Source organism: Falco peregrinus, chromosome 5 (assembly GCF_023634155.1).
Source record: "Falco peregrinus isolate bFalPer1 chromosome 5, bFalPer1.pri, whole genome shotgun sequence".
Taxonomy (NCBI): domain Eukaryota; kingdom Metazoa; phylum Chordata; class Aves; order Falconiformes; family Falconidae; genus Falco; species Falco peregrinus.
The window spans coordinates 58,229,263-58,248,015 of record NC_073725.1 but is presented as its reverse complement, the minus strand read 5'-3'; the positions used below and the strand labels follow the sequence as shown (position 1 = coordinate 58,248,015).

Sequence of the window (18,753 nt, the reverse complement as noted above, 5' to 3'; positions counted from 1 at the left end):
TGGGATGCAGGATAGCAAGCAGTGTTCTTCTAAATAGATCACTGGAAGCGTTAAGCCAGTTTTGAAGCCGACTCACCATCTTGGCAGCAGACAAATGTAGAGGCAAAGGCAGTGTGGGCCAAGACCCAAGCTTGCTCTGGGTTACATCCACCCTGTTGGCTCCTGCTGCCCTCCCCCTGGCCACCCCTGCTCCTGCATTTTGCCATTTATTCTCTTCTCTCCTATTTCCTCACCAGTCCATGTTCAAGCCAGGGTGCTTTCCTGTTCTCCCAGGCTATGGACAGCTGAGCCTTGAGCCCTCAATGGGAACTGAAGGAGAACCCGCTCCCAGCCCTTTGCCCAGTGCAGGGTGTCCAGGGGCGCTGGGGATGTGTCTGCGGGTGATGTCCTCCCCACCATATCTACTCTGCTTTCCCATGCAGCACATATCCATGCCGATTTTTCAAAGGCCGCTGTGTAGACTAAACTTGGTCCCATTCTTCAGGGATTTGGCAAAAATGCATAAACTTGACATGTAAACATTCACGCATAAAATTTCAAGTCAAAGTGCCATAAACTGCAAGTCCAAATTATTCTTGTAGCAATGACATTAACATTAGCTTTTATTTATGCAGGGAAATAAAGTATTTTCCTATCCTTTTCTTCTATTAAATACCTTCTGCTATTTTTAACCAAACTTACCATTGCAATTAAACCTCATGCAGTTGTCATTTCAGTAGCAAGCCAACAAACCACAGTCTAATTAGCTAAGATATGACAAGGCTATAAAGTACTGCAATGAAGTATTGAAGGGCCTGAAGGGCAAGTTAATCTAGCGGTGCCTTTACTGGCTTGCAATAAAGAGCTACAACAATATTTGGTGTATCTGGGATAATGACCAGCTAATATTTGTGAAAGAAGGAGATTAGGTGAGATGAAGAGGAACAGCAAGAGGGGGAGGGTTAAGTTCTTAACTTGTTAGCTCACCAGCTATCTAAATTCTATGACATTCTATGACTTCTATCTAAAAACTATGACATTTCTAAACACATCCAGCATAGGTTATGTCCTGAACAAATATGTTCCGGATTCAGCCCCCTTTTGCAGATAACAAAGGCAACGAAGATAATGCATGTTCTTGAAATAGTTGCTGAAAGTTTCCTGAGGTCACAGTTTTCCCGGAGTTGGGTGACCCAGATAAGCCATAGGTCATTTTTCTTGGGGAGACTTGTTAATTCGTTATCATCTCAAAATAGCTTTGATTAGGGTCAATAGGGAACATTCTTGGGTCAGGAAATGTGAAGCCAAGGTAGGGTCACAGCTCTGGCAGCTAGCAAGTATTGCTGGGAAAAACCTGATAGAAATGGAGAGATCATTCTTGTTGCCAGTTGATGGGAAAACAATATCTAGGCAATGCCAGCTATTTGGGTATTTTTCCTCCAGATGCCTTGCAACACTCCTGTCCTGTTACCTCCATTGGAATGCCTTCTCTGCATCAAAAATTACTGTCTGGTTGGACATTATCTTCTGTGTCTCGCAGAAGGTCATCCAAAGAGAGCCCCCCTGGCCCCAGCACGCTCCTGTCTCCCAGACCCTAATAGGAGAAAGTTTTCACCATGTCCTTAAGCGTAATTCCCCGGACACAGCCCGCTGGCAAAGGTTTCAAGGGAGTATCGTCAGATGATCGTGCGAGAATGAGCTACCTTGCTCAATGCGTGGTTGATCGCAACTCGTGACACTGAGGACACCCAAACCCCCTTTTTCATGTGACCATGCAGAAGCGATTATTGCAGCTGGAAAATGCCATGTGCTAAAGAGAGGTTTCTCTGATTAATTATGGGATCTGCGTCATGCCCTCCCCCACCCACAACTAGCGGCTCTTGAGAGATGAAAGAGCAGAGAGGAGCAAAAGCAGATCATTAAACTGAACAAATCTAAACTAAGCTACAGGGACCACCACCAGATGATGTTTAAAAGCTAAGTAAAACTAAACCAAGCCCAACAAAATGGGGTCATTTTAATCCTAGGAAAAAATCTTGGAACAAAAACAAGTTTTAAAGTATATCTTTTTTCTAGCCTTAATACCTGAGATGCAGTGTACTTTTCCATCAGGAAGGGCATGCTAGCATTTTGTTGTATACAATTTTCAGACATGATAAGACTCTTACAGTCCTATTGCGTGCACAGAATTAAATTAATTCAGGTTGGACAGGACCACTAGATTTCAACTCATCCACCCCCTCGCTCAAAGCAAGGCTGACATCAGCGGTAGACCAGGCTGCTCACTGCCTTTGCTTCAAGGCATCACACCATTATTTGTAGTGACCTCCAAGAGGATAGGTTTTGAGGAGAGCAGCAGCAGATAAACAAGAAACGTACCCTTGTAAACCCCTTGGGAGAGCAAAAACATCGAGAGCAGACTGTGGCCTGGTCAGATGCTCTCTTGGCAGGACCCGATTGTCATACAGGACTCAAATCTCCATGTGATTTTTAGGTACCTGGATGCTGGAGACAGTGATGCAGATCTCTTCTGTGTCAGCCCTAGAGCTGCACAGGATAAAACCCCACCAGGCATGCCGGTGGGTTAGTGGGGCCAGAAGACGAGAAAGGGGTTAAATAAGGAGGGTCCACAGAGATCAGGTTCTCTCCAGCATGGGGACACAGCTGGGGACTTCCAAAGGGACTACAGCCAGGCTTGCTCTCTTGCTGGAGCACGCACAGCCAGGCAGACTGGCCATTGGAAACCCAGCTTGGCACATACATACATACATACATACATACATACATATATATATATAAACCACGTTATAAATACTTACCTACTCGAGTTTATGCTGAGGAAGCTGTATTTTCCTTGTGTCATACCAAGCAATGCTGTAACCAGTATTTAAAGCTAAGCAAAATACTGTTTTGTTCTAAAGATGAAAGTCCCCATAATTAGGAATTCCTGTGTAAAGGTAGTAACAAAATTGCTGCGGTTTGAACACAAGGTACCAGACTTACTGGACCACAGTACAGAGGAAATCAATTGGTCTTCCCGGTTTATTGAAGAGGATCAGCAGCCAAATCCATCCAAAACATATCTAATAATTTAATGTAAATTTAAATGCATATATTAGTGTGAACAAGCAGTGGATTCGTAAAGTCTTTACTAGAAAGCCTGAAATCAATAAGCATGGCTGTCATGCATGCAGGAGGAAATGTTTGCTGTACAGCTCCCACATTCACAAAGATTTTTTTTCCCCAATACACCAAGGTAATGCGATCACATCTAAAAGCTTCATAGTTATAATGCACCAGGCTAGAAAATGTGAATGTGGAACTAAAGAAATACTTACACAAAATGCATTGTAAATTAAATTCCTGCTGCTTTTTTTTGTCCTCTTTTTTTTTTTTTTTTTTTTAGTATCTTGTTTATCATTGTGGCAGATGCTTAAGTAAGAGCTTTCTGTGTCACACCTGTAGTGGAGACTGCTGTTTAGAACACGTCTTAATCTGCAGTTTGTGATTGTGCTATAGGACACCCCAGTGACTGAAGGGAACAATTCCCCTGTTATAAAAACAAACAACAAGTAAATAATATCATGGTATACCGGTGCATTTGGAAACGTTTTTTAGGAAATAGGTCTCTGATTCCTGAGAAATGGTATGTAATGTTCAAAAGTGAATTGAAACCAGATGTTGTTCTTGGACAAGTTAACCACTGGTGCAGCTCTGTGCAGCTCCACTGATTTACCTGCAAATAACTTGACCCTTTGCGGGGGCTTTTTCTGCTGTTCTGTGTTTCTGTTGAGCAGTAACCTACTACCCAAAAGATCATGGTGGAAATGAGTCAGTTTGCTCTCAAAAAAGATGTAGCTCAACATGAATTACAGCAGCAAAACTAAGTCCTGACTAAATTACAAGGTGGTCAGCTGCTTCTGCATAACGCGTTCCCTACTAGCATTGATTTCAGGGGGATAGCACAAATCTATGAGACAAGGCTGTATGAGTAATGCTGCTATAAGAAATGCCAAAGGATTTATTCCTGCCTTGACACTTGCTGTGCTAAAAGGTGTTAATGAATAGTCTTCTTCGTGTGGATAAAGTAGCTTGCAAAACCTGAAGCTGGGCTCTGCTGACCGCCTGCCTTGTTATAGAAGCTAGCTGGAGTGATGATTGCTCAGAGACTCAACCACTTCATGCCTTAGACACACTGGAATATTTTTATTATTTTGATTTCACAGAAATGAGGGGGAGAAAAACCCTATTAGAATGCTGACCGAGGTCAAGTAAACATTTTTGTTGGGTTATGTGAAGCTTCTAATTCAGCATTTAAGCTTGGGTCAAGGTCACCAGAACAGTAGGGTACCACCATTACGAGAGAGTCCAGGAAAGCACAGGCACTAAACAACAGTCAGTGGGGGAAATCAGAATATTTGAAATGGAAATAGAACTTTACCAATTCATTAAAAGACCAGTTTGTGGTCAGTTTTCTTATTTTTCTTTCCATTTTCTCTTTTTATGTTTGCTGTATGAATAGTTAAAAATAGCATTTCATCTGAATTGCAGCCAGCATGATTATTCAAGGAAGTGCTACTTCACATCCGTAATTGTATCAGAATCTGGTCTAAACATTTCTGAATTGGGCTCTATCAAAACCATGGGATTTAATAGTGGTGTGATTTTGGGCTGACTCATCTGAGAAGCTATTTTGGATTTTGCAAGGTATTACTGGCAGTAACTAGGACTTTTTTTCAGATCAGAATTGTATGAAAGTCATCAAAGAACATTAAAAAAAAAAAAAGATCAGTGGTCCTAGCTGGCTTTCTGTCTTTAAAACTACCTCTCTGTACCTGTAGATTATCAGATGGAAGCTGACTGAATGAGCAATAGCCTGTTTTTACCATTTTGTAGGTATTTTCCATCACAAATGAAGTGACTTTGGAATTCATAGTGCCCTGCTCATTAGTGTTTAATTTGAAGGTGATCCCTTAATTTTAGCTGAAACTGGGCTCAGGTAATCATGTAGGCTTCCTGTGTAGTGGAAAGGCAGAGGCAGACTATTCCAGGGAATGATTCATCCAACTGTCTTACAGTGGGGAAAACCACCTCTTGGAAGATCTCAACCTTTTCTATCAGTACTAGCAGGGCATTTCTGTTCTGTACGAGCGTGACAGAGCATGTCATGCCTGTTACCAGTTGAGCCCAGGCACTCGTCTAAAGACTAAAAAGATAAGTACCCATCTAGGAAGTAACTTAGGAGAAAAGAGGTGAAAGTTTCTAGACAAATGTTTGAAGTCAGAAAAAAGCAGATTTTTCCCCAAATTTAAACTGTTTATGGGAAGGAGGTAAGCTCATGGAAAGTTTATTCTGCTAGAAGCAAAGGTTACTTCCAGTACAAAGGGGGATTTCTGCTTAACTTGAGAAATCCACATTTACCTCATGAGCAACATACTCATTAGGCTGTTCACATGACAAATGAGGGCTCTGAGACCATGTCTTTGGTCTTCCTGATCCAAAGCTGAGTTGACAGTGAGGTTGCCAGCATACCTGCATACCAGCACAGATTGTGGAGCAGACATCTGAAATATGGTAACGATGCTACAGGTTGTGGGATAAGAAGTAGTGTAAGAGATTTCTGGCAGCGCTGCTGAGATGCAACTAAAAGTCCCCTCTGTCATGTCATGCTGGTGGGATTATTCTTCATGGGCATCTCTAAGCAGAGCTTATGAGTATGTTAGCTCAGGGACCCTGGTACCATGCAGTACTGCACACCTGAAGTCTGTTCCATGTATCTACTTCCTAAAATATACCCAAATCACACGCATTACCATCTACAAGCAGTGTACTGGTTTTAGAAAAAAAGTAGTGACTAATGTGATATCCTTTTATCCTTTGACGTGATTCTTTGGTGGCTAGGATTGAAATGCTTAGAAAGATAATACTTGCCTTTGCTGGAGTGGTACCTGACCTACAAAGAGGCACAGAGCTGGTTCTTACATTTCTATCTTCTCCTAGCATTATGTCCTTCTCAAATAGTTTGATTAATTTAGTGTATTTCAATGGAGCCCAGAATTTCTCTGAATCCCAGAATACAGTGTTAAACTGGGAACTGGCGCTTATATGTGTGATGCAGGCATTTAGAGGACAGTTATTTACTTGCATCATTGTCCCATTACCTTTGCAGAAATGGTTTACTATCCTGTTAGTCCCATACCAAAACCTCACACAGGGCACGAGCCTACACCTAACCAAAATCTCAGAAATGGGAGGGAGAGGGAAGCTCTGGACATGGTTCATGTATGAAACATCCTACAATTCTGCTGCTCCATAGCAGGGATCCGAGGTAATACAAACTTATAGAAAGTGCCAGAAGGACCGTAGCGGACTTAGCATCTCTCTTCCTCCTGGATGAGCCTGCTGCCAGCACAGTCCCACTTCCAGCTGCTTGGGAATCCTGGCATCCCAGGAGTTGCACTTGATCTCCTTGTGCATCACATGCAGCTCAAGCACCTCAGTTATGCCACCTTGAATTAGCAGCACCTGCTGTCTGCGTAACCTTGGCACTCACCCTCTTTCCTTCCTGAGCTTCCTTGCCTAAATATTATTTCTATTTGCAATAACATTGCATTACATCAGCACACTGAGATGCCCTCCCTTGTCACTTCTGAGCAGTTGTTGTGTGCTTCAAGACATGTTAGTGACCTTGGCCAACTTTCAGCTATGGAGGCAGTTGGCCTGTGGTTTTTTTTTTTCGTATGATGGGACTGATAAAGCTCCACAACTAAGACTCTTTCTATACAACACATGGATTAAATGTAGGGTAAAAAGTTTGCTTTTTGAAAATAAAGTTTTTCTGAGGGTCAATCTCATTAGCAAAAGTTGTGAAATTTCAGGCAAATTCCTGACATAAGGCTGAATGGCCAGCCTGGAAAAGGAAAGTCCTGGCTACCAGAGTGTCCTCTCACACAGTTTTAAGTTCTTATCCAGCACAAGGTGATGCCCATGGTGTTTTTTAAAATGGGAGAGATGGATCTGTCCGTTACCAATGGTAATATCCCTTTGCTGTAACAAATGAATGTTGCTAAGGAAACTAAAAATGGCCATGGTTTTGCCTATCAGAAATCCTTGTGTGGTGCCCATTGCAACCACAGCATTTAACTATCACATGCTATTTGTCACTAAGGTCAGAAAGCACTATGAAGCACGAGCAGGGAACCTCCTGTGGCCTGGATGTCTAAATTTCTGCTGACATTTCCAAAGTTGTTCTAATCCCTTGTTTAAACTCATGAGAGTCCAAGAGATCAAAATCTGCTCCTGCTTTTGCTTTCTTGAGTCTTTTCAGCACGTTGGTCCCATCTGCACTGTAGCACCTTCTCCCTTCATCTCCCTTTCATCAGATTGACACTTTTAATCAGTAATTCTAGTGGTATCATAGTAACAAGAAAATATCCTTCCTCCATTCAAAAAGATGTGGAAACTGTTGGTAATACCCTGCTGGAGTTGTTACTCCTGACCAGGGGTGTTGTCTGAGCTCAACCAAGGCAATGTGATTGACCTAGGTCACTAGTGACTCATGGTCAACATATTCTGTATCATAAAAATCACTGGGGCATATTTTAAGTGATTTTGAATGTTTTTTTTAATAGAGAAGTGAGAGGGGGAAGCAAAAGGCAGAGCAGAAGAGGTTGGTGAGAAAAACAAGGGAGGAAAGACTCCATGCAGCAGCTTATTGCTAGAAGAAATCTTGTTTGTCAACTCCTTATTGCACCTCTAAGAATTAAATGGGCTTTTTAAACAATTGCTTTATTTTTGTTTTTCTCCTTTTCAGTTTGCGTGCGATTCTTCCCATGCTGTTCAGTGGACATCACAAAATTTCCAGGCAAAATTTGGTGGAGGCTGCGGAAAACCTGCTACAGAATCGTCGAACACAACTGGTTTGAAACTTTCATCATATTCATGATCCTGCTGAGCAGTGGAGCCCTGGTAAATGTAACAGGATTTCCTAGCTGGTTGAAGGTGGACATGGGTCTCAGAGGTGTTTTCCAGTTAGCTGTCTCTAAGATCTTATGAGCCCTTACTGATCATGTCTCAAAGCCAAGCATATCTGGGGCCAAAACAGGTCTTCAGCTTTCCTGATTTCACCTGCTTTTACCATGGTGGGGATCTTTCTCCTGTTATAACATAAAATTATGGCATGCATATGTTTGGAAAAGCAAATCCTTAAGCATGTCTGTGTGAGGAAGTATCACAGAGTTACTACTTCAGCATCCCATCACTGCTCCATGGTAGTTCCCATCTGGAGGCTTGTATTTTGCTCCAGGGATGGCTTTTTTTCCTTTTCTTTCTCTCTCTCTCTCTTTTTTTTTTTTTTTTTTTTTTTTTTTCGCACATTTTGTAATGACCAAAGCAAGATCATAAAAGAAGCAGGGGACACTGAATCAGTGTTACCCGTGGAGCTAGTGGGCTCCATGTTTTGAATACACCTTAGCTTAAACCCCTGTACCTTCCCTGCACAGATGGCTCCAGATTGCATCCGAATGTGTATGTATGGGAGGCTGGGTGGCCATTGCGCAGGACCCTGATAAGGGATCCTCTCCTCCTGAGATCCCACCATGTGCTGGCATTATCCTCTCTGTATTATCAGCCCTGGGCTCTTTGCAGTGATGGCAACATACATTCCTGTTGCTCATTTACATGTCAGGAATGTCACTCAAATTGATAGGATTTCTGCCAGATTTTTCCCTAAGCATAGAGCAAACGGTGTATCTCAAGAGTTCTCCAAGCTTTGGTCTGGTGGTCACTGATCTCCTTAGTGATGGAGTAAGAAATGAACCTACTAAATTCACAGGCAGTGCCATGTTTGGACAAGTTATCTGTGCATTTCTGCAGGTCAGGATTAACTTCAGCTATATGGATAAATCTGCCTTAAATAGTAAAGAGGAGCATCATATTAGAAAGGTGCCTGCTTCACCTCATCAGGGGCAATCACAGGCAGAAGGTGTTAGCAGGATGACTGGTAAGGTAGCAGATTGACTAAAAAGAGCTGGAAAGAGAACAGGAAACAAACAGGGTAGAGTAAACTATATCACAGCACCACACAAAAGCCCAACACCCCACTGGGCTGTATAAATAAGCATGTTTTTCCACTCCAGTTGGCATCAAGGAGGCCTCAGCTGGAGCACTGGCTTCAGCTCTGGGCATTGCACTTTGGGAAAGACATGGGCTAATTGAAGAAGCTCCAGAGGAGAGCAACACAAATTATCAGTGGCCTAAAAAATTTTAAAAAAATAATAAAAAAAGGGGGAAACACAGAAGTAGTGGGTTTATGTAGTTTAAAGAAAGTCTCTGCAGGGAGACAAGAAGGTGGAAGTGCATAAATGTTGATGCAAAAAGCAAAGGAATGGACTGTTCTCTAGGTCCACCAGGGATGGGCAGAAATTTCACCCAGGGGATTTTATTTTATTATGAAAAATAAGAGGCTGAAAAACTTGGGTAAATAGTAGGCTTCTGAAAATTGTCATAGCTTTGCTGAAATCAATGGAGTCTGACAGGTTTTGCACCAGCTTGAGAATCAGCATGTTACTTTTTAACACATTTTAAAGGGGGCATGTCGCTTGCTATAATACACTTCAGATGAATACACTTCCTTACATATGTAATTAAAAGTGCCTTGGATACTGAACACTGCGATATAAATCTCATTTAATTTTCATTGCATGCATTCATTTACTTTCTCTGATTTTCAATTTAGCCAGCGCAATTCTGTATAAGGGCAAATTATGCTGCATTTTCTCATATATCAGCACTGTGCTTCAGTATTTGGACTGGAGACATTGGAGGCAGCATGGCTCTGTTCTTCTGTTATTCTGGGGTGAGCTCTTCCAAAAACTGAGCTCATCTGGCTACATCCCTGGGACATACTAAATTCTTAAGGGAATTTAAGAACATATATTTGTGTTTGGTAGTTTAACTATCAGAATGTAGCTGTAGCTTACTGCAAAAGATCCAAACCCCCTTCTTATGCATTTAAACCATAAGCACCCCAAATGGAAGCCTGTGTTTTAAATAGTACTTGTGGATAACACTGCAGGTATCCTGATTAACTCCTTTTTTAACTCATGAAGCAAAGCAGAATAAATAACCCTTAAGGATGTTTTGTATCACAAAGATTTCATCTATTGTCAATGTGAAGAAATGCAAAACACCAGAGTTGTGTCGTTTGGCTAATATCCCTAGCTTGTGCAGAATGTACAGCACACCTGAGGCATTCAGGTAGTGTATTTTTCATGCCTTATTAAGCTGTTTTTTCCTCACAAGTGCTTGTAGTAGACAAAACACAATGTACTTTTTGACAAGTTAGTAGAAAACAGGGAGAGCAAAGGAGGGAGAGGAGGAAATCACTCTAAATAGTTTGTTGTTATTTTTGCAGTAATTGCAAAGTACAGCAAGTCATCTGACAAAGTGAGTGAGCCCCTACAAGAAGTGATAAACTCCAGTCTCTACGTGTATTGTTCTCTGTGGCTTTCTCCAACAGCTCTTTCACACCCTTGAAATATCATTTTTGAAGGCAAGATAGGAGACTGAGTTGCAGCGAAAACGTCACCCCAAAGTGTGGGGACAAATGGACAAGCTTTGGCACAGGGTGCCAAACCTTTCTTGTCACTTTAATTACTGTTCCCTGGCAGGCAAAAGAGCAGTGTGACCGCTTGAGTGACAAGTAACACACTTCTTGTATCTCCAGGCACTGGGTGTTTGCTAACTTTTTGAAGCTCCTCAGAAATTAGCTACAGATCTTGAAAAATGTAAATGCAGATAATTAAGATGATTAGCACAGACCCTCTCAAACAGCGTTGTTTCTTGCTGCCAAGTGCTCTGGGTCATACGATTGGACGAGAGTAATATATCAAAGCTTGGGTTATCCAGGTTACAGGACACGGGAGCAGCTGGTGTAAGGAGCTGGGGAAGCAGACCATAAACACTGCTCGACTTAGAAGCCCCAAAATGGGCTGTATATGCACCGCCCTGACACTAGGATCCTGTATTTTATTTCACATATATTATAAAGTGAACGGTAAATTATAAGACAACTTTGTTTTATATTAGTAGACATATTGGTTTATATCTTAAATAATTTAAAGGGGTTATTAAGTTGCTTGCATTTGATACAGATACTGAAAGTCCTTTGATGATGGCCTGCCTAAGATTAGTTAGAGATAGATGAGATGGGTAGATAGATACCTTGACCTTTAAAACATAATTGTTCTGTTAAGTGAATAATAATGAGCATTTGTTGAGGCAGATAGCTGAGGCTACCTGAAATGTGATGGCTGAACAGAAGCCAGGGAACTCTGGTACTCTGTTACACAGGCAGGTTAATAACCCAATTTGTCATCATTAGCAATAAGCCAGTTTTGACTAAATGTAAGGGTCGGATTCTGCCTCTGAAAGACTGGATTCCCATGCCCTGGGACATCTGAGATGCCCTGATAGCAGCTGCACAGCCAACGGGAGCTGGGGTAGGGTGCCCTTGGGCAGTTTGGGGTGGCACCTTGCTCACAGATGCACATTCCCAAAGTTAGGGTGCTCAAGCTTTTCTTACACTCAGAAGATGTCTAGTCAGCACAGCCAGAAGAGGTTGGAGAGAGATAGCTAAGCATATGTCCATTACAGGGGAAAGCTGAACAGATCTCTGGTAGGTTAGGGTCAGTCCTCTGTGTGCCTGTGCACTCCTTCTGATGGTAATATTAAAATACATCAGAATCATAGACCCTACATGGTATCCCATCAAATAATGCTACAGACTTGCAGTGGAGCACTGATACTTTCCAACACAGCTTAGGAGAAGTTTTAATCAATTTTTTGTACTTCCAGGCTTTCGAAGATATTTACCTTGAAGATCGAAAAAACATAAAAACCATGCTGGAATATGCTGACAAAATATTCACTTACATCTTTGTCCTGGAAATGCTCCTGAAATGGGTGGCTTATGGCTTCAAGAAGTATTTCACCAATGCCTGGTGCTGGTTGGACTTCCTTATTGTCGATGTAAGTATCATTTTGGAACTACGATGCTTCTTGTCTTGGATTTTACAGTGCATAAGAATGGGCTGTTAAGTCTGGCAGCTTTGCATTTGCAAAACGACAGCTGTCACTCTGATTCTGAGTAACAACCTTAGGCAAAGCTCGAAGGAGGTCTTGATATGTAACTGTGCACCCCCAGGAATCAGCGTGCAGAGAAGACCGCTTTGTGTCATCGCATAGAGGTGTCACCCTGCTAATTTGAGTCACATTCCCTTCTCGTCCCTAGGAACTCGCTCTTCCTTGTAGCATTTAACATCTCATTCCACACTCCCAGCTAGCACCAGGTCCAGTTACCTCCAACATGCTCCACATGACCTCGACACACAAGTCTTTCAGCAGATTAGAGAAGCTGTCCTTGGCGCAGTTTCCCAGCGAGGCTGCCAGCGGCCTGTAACAGTATGTTCAGTGCCATCTCCCAAGTATTTACCAGTGAAGGAGTCCAGAAGAAGGTGTGAATAGTCCTCTTGTCAAAGTGATTTCACTATTTCAAAACCTTACAAAATACTCCAAATACTTGAAATATCCCAACGCTTGGTTCTGCTGGGAGGATAATCCTTAAAAGCAAGTAATAGTCAAAACAAAAGGGAGCTCATGCCCCAGGAGTGCTGCTAGTACCAGGCATGCCCCTTCCAAGGTTTCACATTGTCTGGATGTGGGATCTGTCAAATTCAGGAGAAGCCAGCAATGCCAAATCCTCCAGATGAGGTTGAACATTTCATCATGGCATATCAATAAGGAGGCAATTATCTCCCCGAGGCCGTTTCTTATTAGCTTGAGATATAAATGTGGAAGACTGGCAGAGCTTTGCCAAGACTGTGTAACTTATTAAACTTTTGCTAAATTATTTTTCCCCATTTTACATCTGAAACTTGACTCTGGGGAGAACTGCACTTTTTATGGCCCCAGTCCAGGAGAGCACTTCAACAGGACGATTTACTTGTTTGAAGTTATGGACATGTCTAAGTGCGCTGCTGGATCAGAGCCTTTGGAAGCTTCTCCAGAGCTTTAATAAACTGATTTATGAGAAGGAAGTTCTTTACATATATTGTAGGTCATAAATTCCTCTTTGCATACATGCTTGGAAACCTCTTAAAGGGAAGGCATTCATTTTTCACAGATTAGCTTCAATAGAAGAGGAAGGCCTGGTTTAATTATCTAACCACAAAATTGGAAACCACCAGTTCCTAAGTTGCAGCCCAACCCTGAAAACTGTGCTTTCTGTGGTTTGGGTCAAGACAGAGCTTTTCTTTCCTGGTTTCTCCATCTGCGAAAATGGGACTAATAGGACTCATCTAAAGTATTATATGGGCTTCCAGGAATTTGTTGTTGAAGTTAGGTTTTAATGAGCTTCCAAAGACTAGAAGGGCTGGATGAGGGCTGAATATTGTCACAACTATAAGTAGAAGTCTTCCTGACAGGAGCAACACTTTGCACGATGAATTCACCGAAACAATCTGGAGCTCTGCTGCATCATTAACAGTTTGAAACAATCTCCACACTTGCTAGAAACACATACTTTGTAGCATGACATCTAATTAATACCAAAGACAGTAAAACAAAACCTGGTTTTTTCTTTCTAAATTCTTTCCTCCATGAGAAATACCCTCTTGGAACAGGAGCTACACAAGAATGCAAAGTTAGTATGTAACCCCAAAATTCAGCTACAGGTTTGCCTTTTCTTGGTGGGGTTTGTAAGTATAATGACAGATTGTAGAGGCAGCCACAGGTGGGCTGAGGAAAGGGGCTTCACCTCCTTGGCCCCACGTCCAGAGCACGTACGGTATAAAACAGTGCTATAGGGGAAAGGTGACCACTGCCCGCTCTTATCCCCAGAAAACCCACCCCAGAGCCTTCTCACTGACCCAGAGGTTTTTATTTTCTTAACCCACATTTAAATGTCATTCTTGTAGGCTCCAGATCTAGCCACAAAGTTGCTCCACCTTTGATTGCTTCAGTAATTGATTGACTCTAGGAAATTGCTTGCTCTTTAGTGTTCTCAATGATTAAAGCTTTCCCCCATGCCCCATTTTTTTCTTCAAAGTCATTGCCCAATGTGGATTATGAGAACCTGGTACTATATTTTTAGCGGGTTTAACAGATGCTCGTCTCCTACCCTATTGCTCACCCACCCTGCCACTCTGAATTGGCAGAGGAACTTGCTATCATTTTTCCAGCAAACTTTTTACTTCAATTTACATTTTCTTTTTGGTCCTTTGAGAACCAAATCACTGCAACTGAGCTGCAGAAGGGAGTGAATGGGCGAATTAGCTGCTCCAAAAGAAGCAGATGAACCACTTGTCTGATTTTCTCAAATTTGTTTGTTGAAAATTATTCACTTAAAAATTCCTGATCTGCAGATTATTCATTAGCAGTTTGGTATCAGTATTCAAAATTCAAGCTGTGACGGTTGATTTTTCATTGGACATGTGAAACCATCTATCATCTGTGTTTTCTAATTGTACAAATGCAACTCAGATTCCTTTTTCTGTTGTGAATAATTCATAAAACCAGCTCAAAATTTGCAAGTATTCACTATTTCTAAATGAGAAGTGAACCCGGGGTGGTATAAGAATATTGCTGCTGAATCAGATTTATTATTATTATTATTATTATTATTATTATTGTTATTATTATTATTATTATTACTATTATTATTATTATTATTATTATTATATTTATTTATTTACCCTGCCTTGTGAAAGACCTTTGACATTGATTTGGGCCAGTGGAACAGCAAAGGATGCATCTGACAATTATGGATTACTAAATAAAATTCTGTCTTGCAAAGCCTGAACATCAAAACACACAGTAATCTACAAACCAAGAGCTATTTTTGCTGGATGTAGAATCCCTGAAGGATGATCTCTGATAATGGGCTTCTCTGCATCTCAAAGAAGTGTGCTAGTGTAGCAAAACCATGAGAAAGGGCTTTTAAATACACTGCAATACAATTAAGTCCTATCAGCAACACTGCAACAGATTTCTTTGGGAGAAAGGGAGGAAGGAGTAACCAAACCACAAAATACAGGCTCATTTCAACTCAGGGCACCTGGGAAAGATGCCTTAGAATCTGTCTGCTGAAATTTGGATAGATTCAAAATCAACATTGATGTTCATCTATACATGTTACCTCCTTGGAAATAATAAGCGTACTGCTAAAAGTAACCTCCTTGTACGCTGCAAATATAGCCTCTCTGTGCTCATGAACTGGAGCAGCGGGCACACAGTCCACAACTCTTTTCAAATGAGGGAAAAGCAGAGACCGTAGTATATCTAAGTGTAGACAGACATCAGTATCACCATCAGGAATGGTGTTTATGCAAAATCCTCTTTGCTAGGATGCACAGGCAAATATTTCCACAAAGAATAGATATTTTCCAAGCATTCATGCAATCAAAAGCTCTTCGTACAAAGCAGATTAAACAAGGGCCCTGAACTTGGCCGGAGATGGAGGCGCATAGCATTCAGAATGAATGTTTCTGAAAACTGCTCTCAACCAGGCATGTCCTGCGACAGGCAGAGCCAGTTGGGGTTCAAAACAAGAGGCAGATAAACTCCACCAGTTGTACAGGCTGGTGTCATGTTTGATGTTCCTTTCAATTGTTTCCTCTGACCTATAAATATTATCTTCAGCTTATCTAGTTTGAGCTTCAGCCAATTAATACTGAGCTCTGCCCCAGTCTCTGCTGACAGCGGATGGATTATCCCATTGCAGCGGTCAGTTCGGGAAAGGCATCAGTCTGGAGCTTAGCATCATTCAAAGATTGGAGGTGTTGCAGTCAACAGCTTCTTCGCTCATGGATCGTGCGCTGAAGCCAGAGGGGAGAGACCAGTACCCTGCAGAAGCTTGGGAAAGGGATGTGAAGTCCCTAACTCATCAGTAAGAATGGTTAGGAAAAAAAAACCAGTCACAACCAAGTTTCATTGCCTGTGGCATACACAGAAAAATCCTCTTAAACGGACACTGATGTCATCTCTCTACAAAAGTCCGTTATCAAAAATCCATCATTTCCATTGCAGCTTTTGGGTTCAATTTAATTGATCAAAAGTTGGTCCCCATCCAGGCTTAAAGACCCCAATTGTCATTTACTGATTTTGGAGATGAGGGGACATGAGGGTTTCTCCACCAATTCTTTCTAAGATTATCCCATCTTTCAAGATTTGATACTTAGGGAAAGTTGTTTTCTTAGGAAATTGTTATTTTAGAGATGCTGGCAGCCTCCTTCCCCTTCGGCTGTCTCCAGCAGTGGGTCCTGATGCTGTGTCCTGAAGCAGGGAGGGGAAAATCATCTCTAGTTTGCAATTTTTGCCCTGATGCCCCATCAGTTTCTCTCCAGCTGAATCACCACGCAGAAGGATTGCTTCTTCCATCCCTTTTCCTGTACCGCTGCGGAGGCAGGGGCTCACCACAGCTTTAAGCAGTGTATCTGTCTGCAAAATAGCTCAAGCAAGGATCAGCAATGGATTTGGAGGGCAGACATCTCAAATGAGTTATTCAACAAGTCCACTAGGCAGGATTTTGTAGAGGTTTTTACAGAAGCAAAATAATATGTAAGGCTCACCCGCCCCCCATCCCACCCCCCTTACCCTTTGTGGATGGTTATAACGCAACATGTTTCTTGGTGTTCGCCTGGAGCTGCTGAGTTTGTACTTAGAGATCTGTATTCCCCACTGAGCAGCTTTCCAAATTTCCTGTTTGCTGCCAAATTTCCTGTTTGCTTGTTTGAGAACTGCTCATGGATGTTCAGTTATTAAATACACCATCATTTTCACTAAATGCTTAAAAAAATACAGATATTAAATTTTCCAAGATAGTTTCCTGGAAAGCGCTTGCTCTGAGATTTCTACTTTGGATACTTCATTGCCAGACGAGTTAAGCAGCAGCTAATAATCTTTGAGTTTGAGATGAACAATTTAAAACAGTCGTTCTATCCCTAGTTAAAAATTGAATTGAATTAAATTATGCCCTTGTGTTGGATTGTCTTTAAGTGACAATTAAAAACTTGCTGCGTGAAGTAAATATTAATGGCTTATGATTACATTAATTGTTTTTTCCATCTGTATTCCCTGTTGATTAGCAAGGTGATTTCTGTTTGCTTTACCAGTAATTACACAATCTGCTGTAATGAGCTGTTCCCAAACAGCACTGAAATCCAATTTGTATTCTTGGGAAAATGTCCTAAAAGCATGCAAATTTCGTCTAGTTTCTGTTCAGAAAAAGCACACAGGAACAGAATGACAAAAATACAGCTGAGGCAAAACAAAAATAATATAGCTTGTCACTTGGAGAACATCTTAAGAGTGAACTTTTTAGTGCTCTCTGAGAGTTATCAAAAATCCATGGGCTACAACAGAGTACTATTACTTCAGAGTTCTTTTTTGACTAGTTTTCTTCCATTTCCTCAAAGAAAATGCTTATGTGGGATTTCTGAAGATGTCTCAAGTGCACATTCTTCTGAGCCTCTGCTGATGGCGTAAACCTCCCAAATAACTAACAGGAAAGAGAATCCCTTTCCATGAAGCCAGGGAGCCTGGTTTTGAAGAAAAAGAAAAAAAAGAAAAAAAAAAAGGAAAGCAGAAAAAAGTGCTGCTTTACTACATATTGGCTAATTCAGGATACATGAAAAGAAAAATCCACATGAAGATGAGATAAGTGGTTTTAATGCATGTTAGCAGGTCAGGCAATGCTGTAAATCTCTGTTCTGCCACCCCACATTTTATCTCAACGTAACACATGCAGAAACATCCAAATGTCTTGTCTTATCTTGGTTTGCACCTCATGTTAGTTACCACATAGATGCTAAAAGGAGAGCAACTGGCCTTTGCCAAGTGGAAGCAGAAGCTGGGATTCAGGCAAGGCTCAGCAGGACAAAGCATGCTGCAGCAGGAGGGACGGGGACAGTAAACGAGGGTGAGGAGGAAAGTCCAGCAGTAAGAGTAGCTCTGTGCCTGCCTACACCTTGCAAAATGGTTGCAATACAAAGAATTACTGCAATTACTGAAGAGTTGCAATTACTGTGGAAGAATTTCAACTTTTGAAAGTAGTGTAAAAAACCCATCTCAGCTCTGATTGTGCTGAAGTAGGTTTACCAACCATTTTTTAATTCTTGAAGTTATTTAAAGAAGGAGCACATCTCTATGTCCTTTTTTAGAAGAATATGCTTAAAAAGAAAATAATTAATGAATTATGGAGCTTTTGCATGCAGCTTGCTTGGCCCTTTCCATTACTGTGACTGTAGCAGCCAAATTCCTTATACAGTGATGTTCTCCCTTGCACGGAGGATCAGAGCTGGGAGGGACATGTAGACTGCTCTTAACAGTCCAGACAGTCCCACATGCTCTGCAGGGGCAGGAGAGGCTTGTCCTAAGTTCCTCTCCTGGATGACCAGCACCTTTGGAACCCCAGCTGTTGCAGACTGTAAAACATCTTCCTACCATGACTGGGGCTCCATCCAGGATGGGCAGCTGAAAAGACTGGTGCCAGGAGGAGAAGGAAGGAATAAATTAATGGAGAGAAACAGCCTGTGGAGGAGTTAGCGATTCTTTATTTTTGTGCGGAGAGATCAGAGGGATTAAACTTGAAAGCTGTGTCCCAGTGGTGTAGAGACTTTGTGCTGGCCTCCTCCCTGGTTTGACTGTCTTTGGGGTGCTTTGTGCTAAGGCAAACGATGATGAGGATTCCTCCTTGTAGTATGTGCTCCTATTTGT

At 41.7% G+C, this 18,753-nt stretch overlaps 1 protein-coding gene across 3 annotated transcripts in view; it reads left to right on the top strand.

Moving 5' to 3' along the window:
• The window catches only part of LOC101918751 (sodium channel protein type 5 subunit alpha), a 216,594-nt gene that overhangs the window by 166,582 nt on the left and 31,259 nt on the right, over nucleotides 1-18,753 (top strand). For all 3 annotated transcript variants that reach the window (XM_027791757.2, XM_027791756.2, XM_027791755.2), the window contains 2 exons: nucleotides 7,793-7,947; nucleotides 11,836-12,009. In XM_027791757.2, the coding sequence (XP_027647558.1) occupies nucleotides 7,793-7,947; nucleotides 11,836-12,009 (329 nt within the window). The remainder of the gene's footprint in view (nucleotides 1-7,792; nucleotides 7,948-11,835; nucleotides 12,010-18,753) is intronic.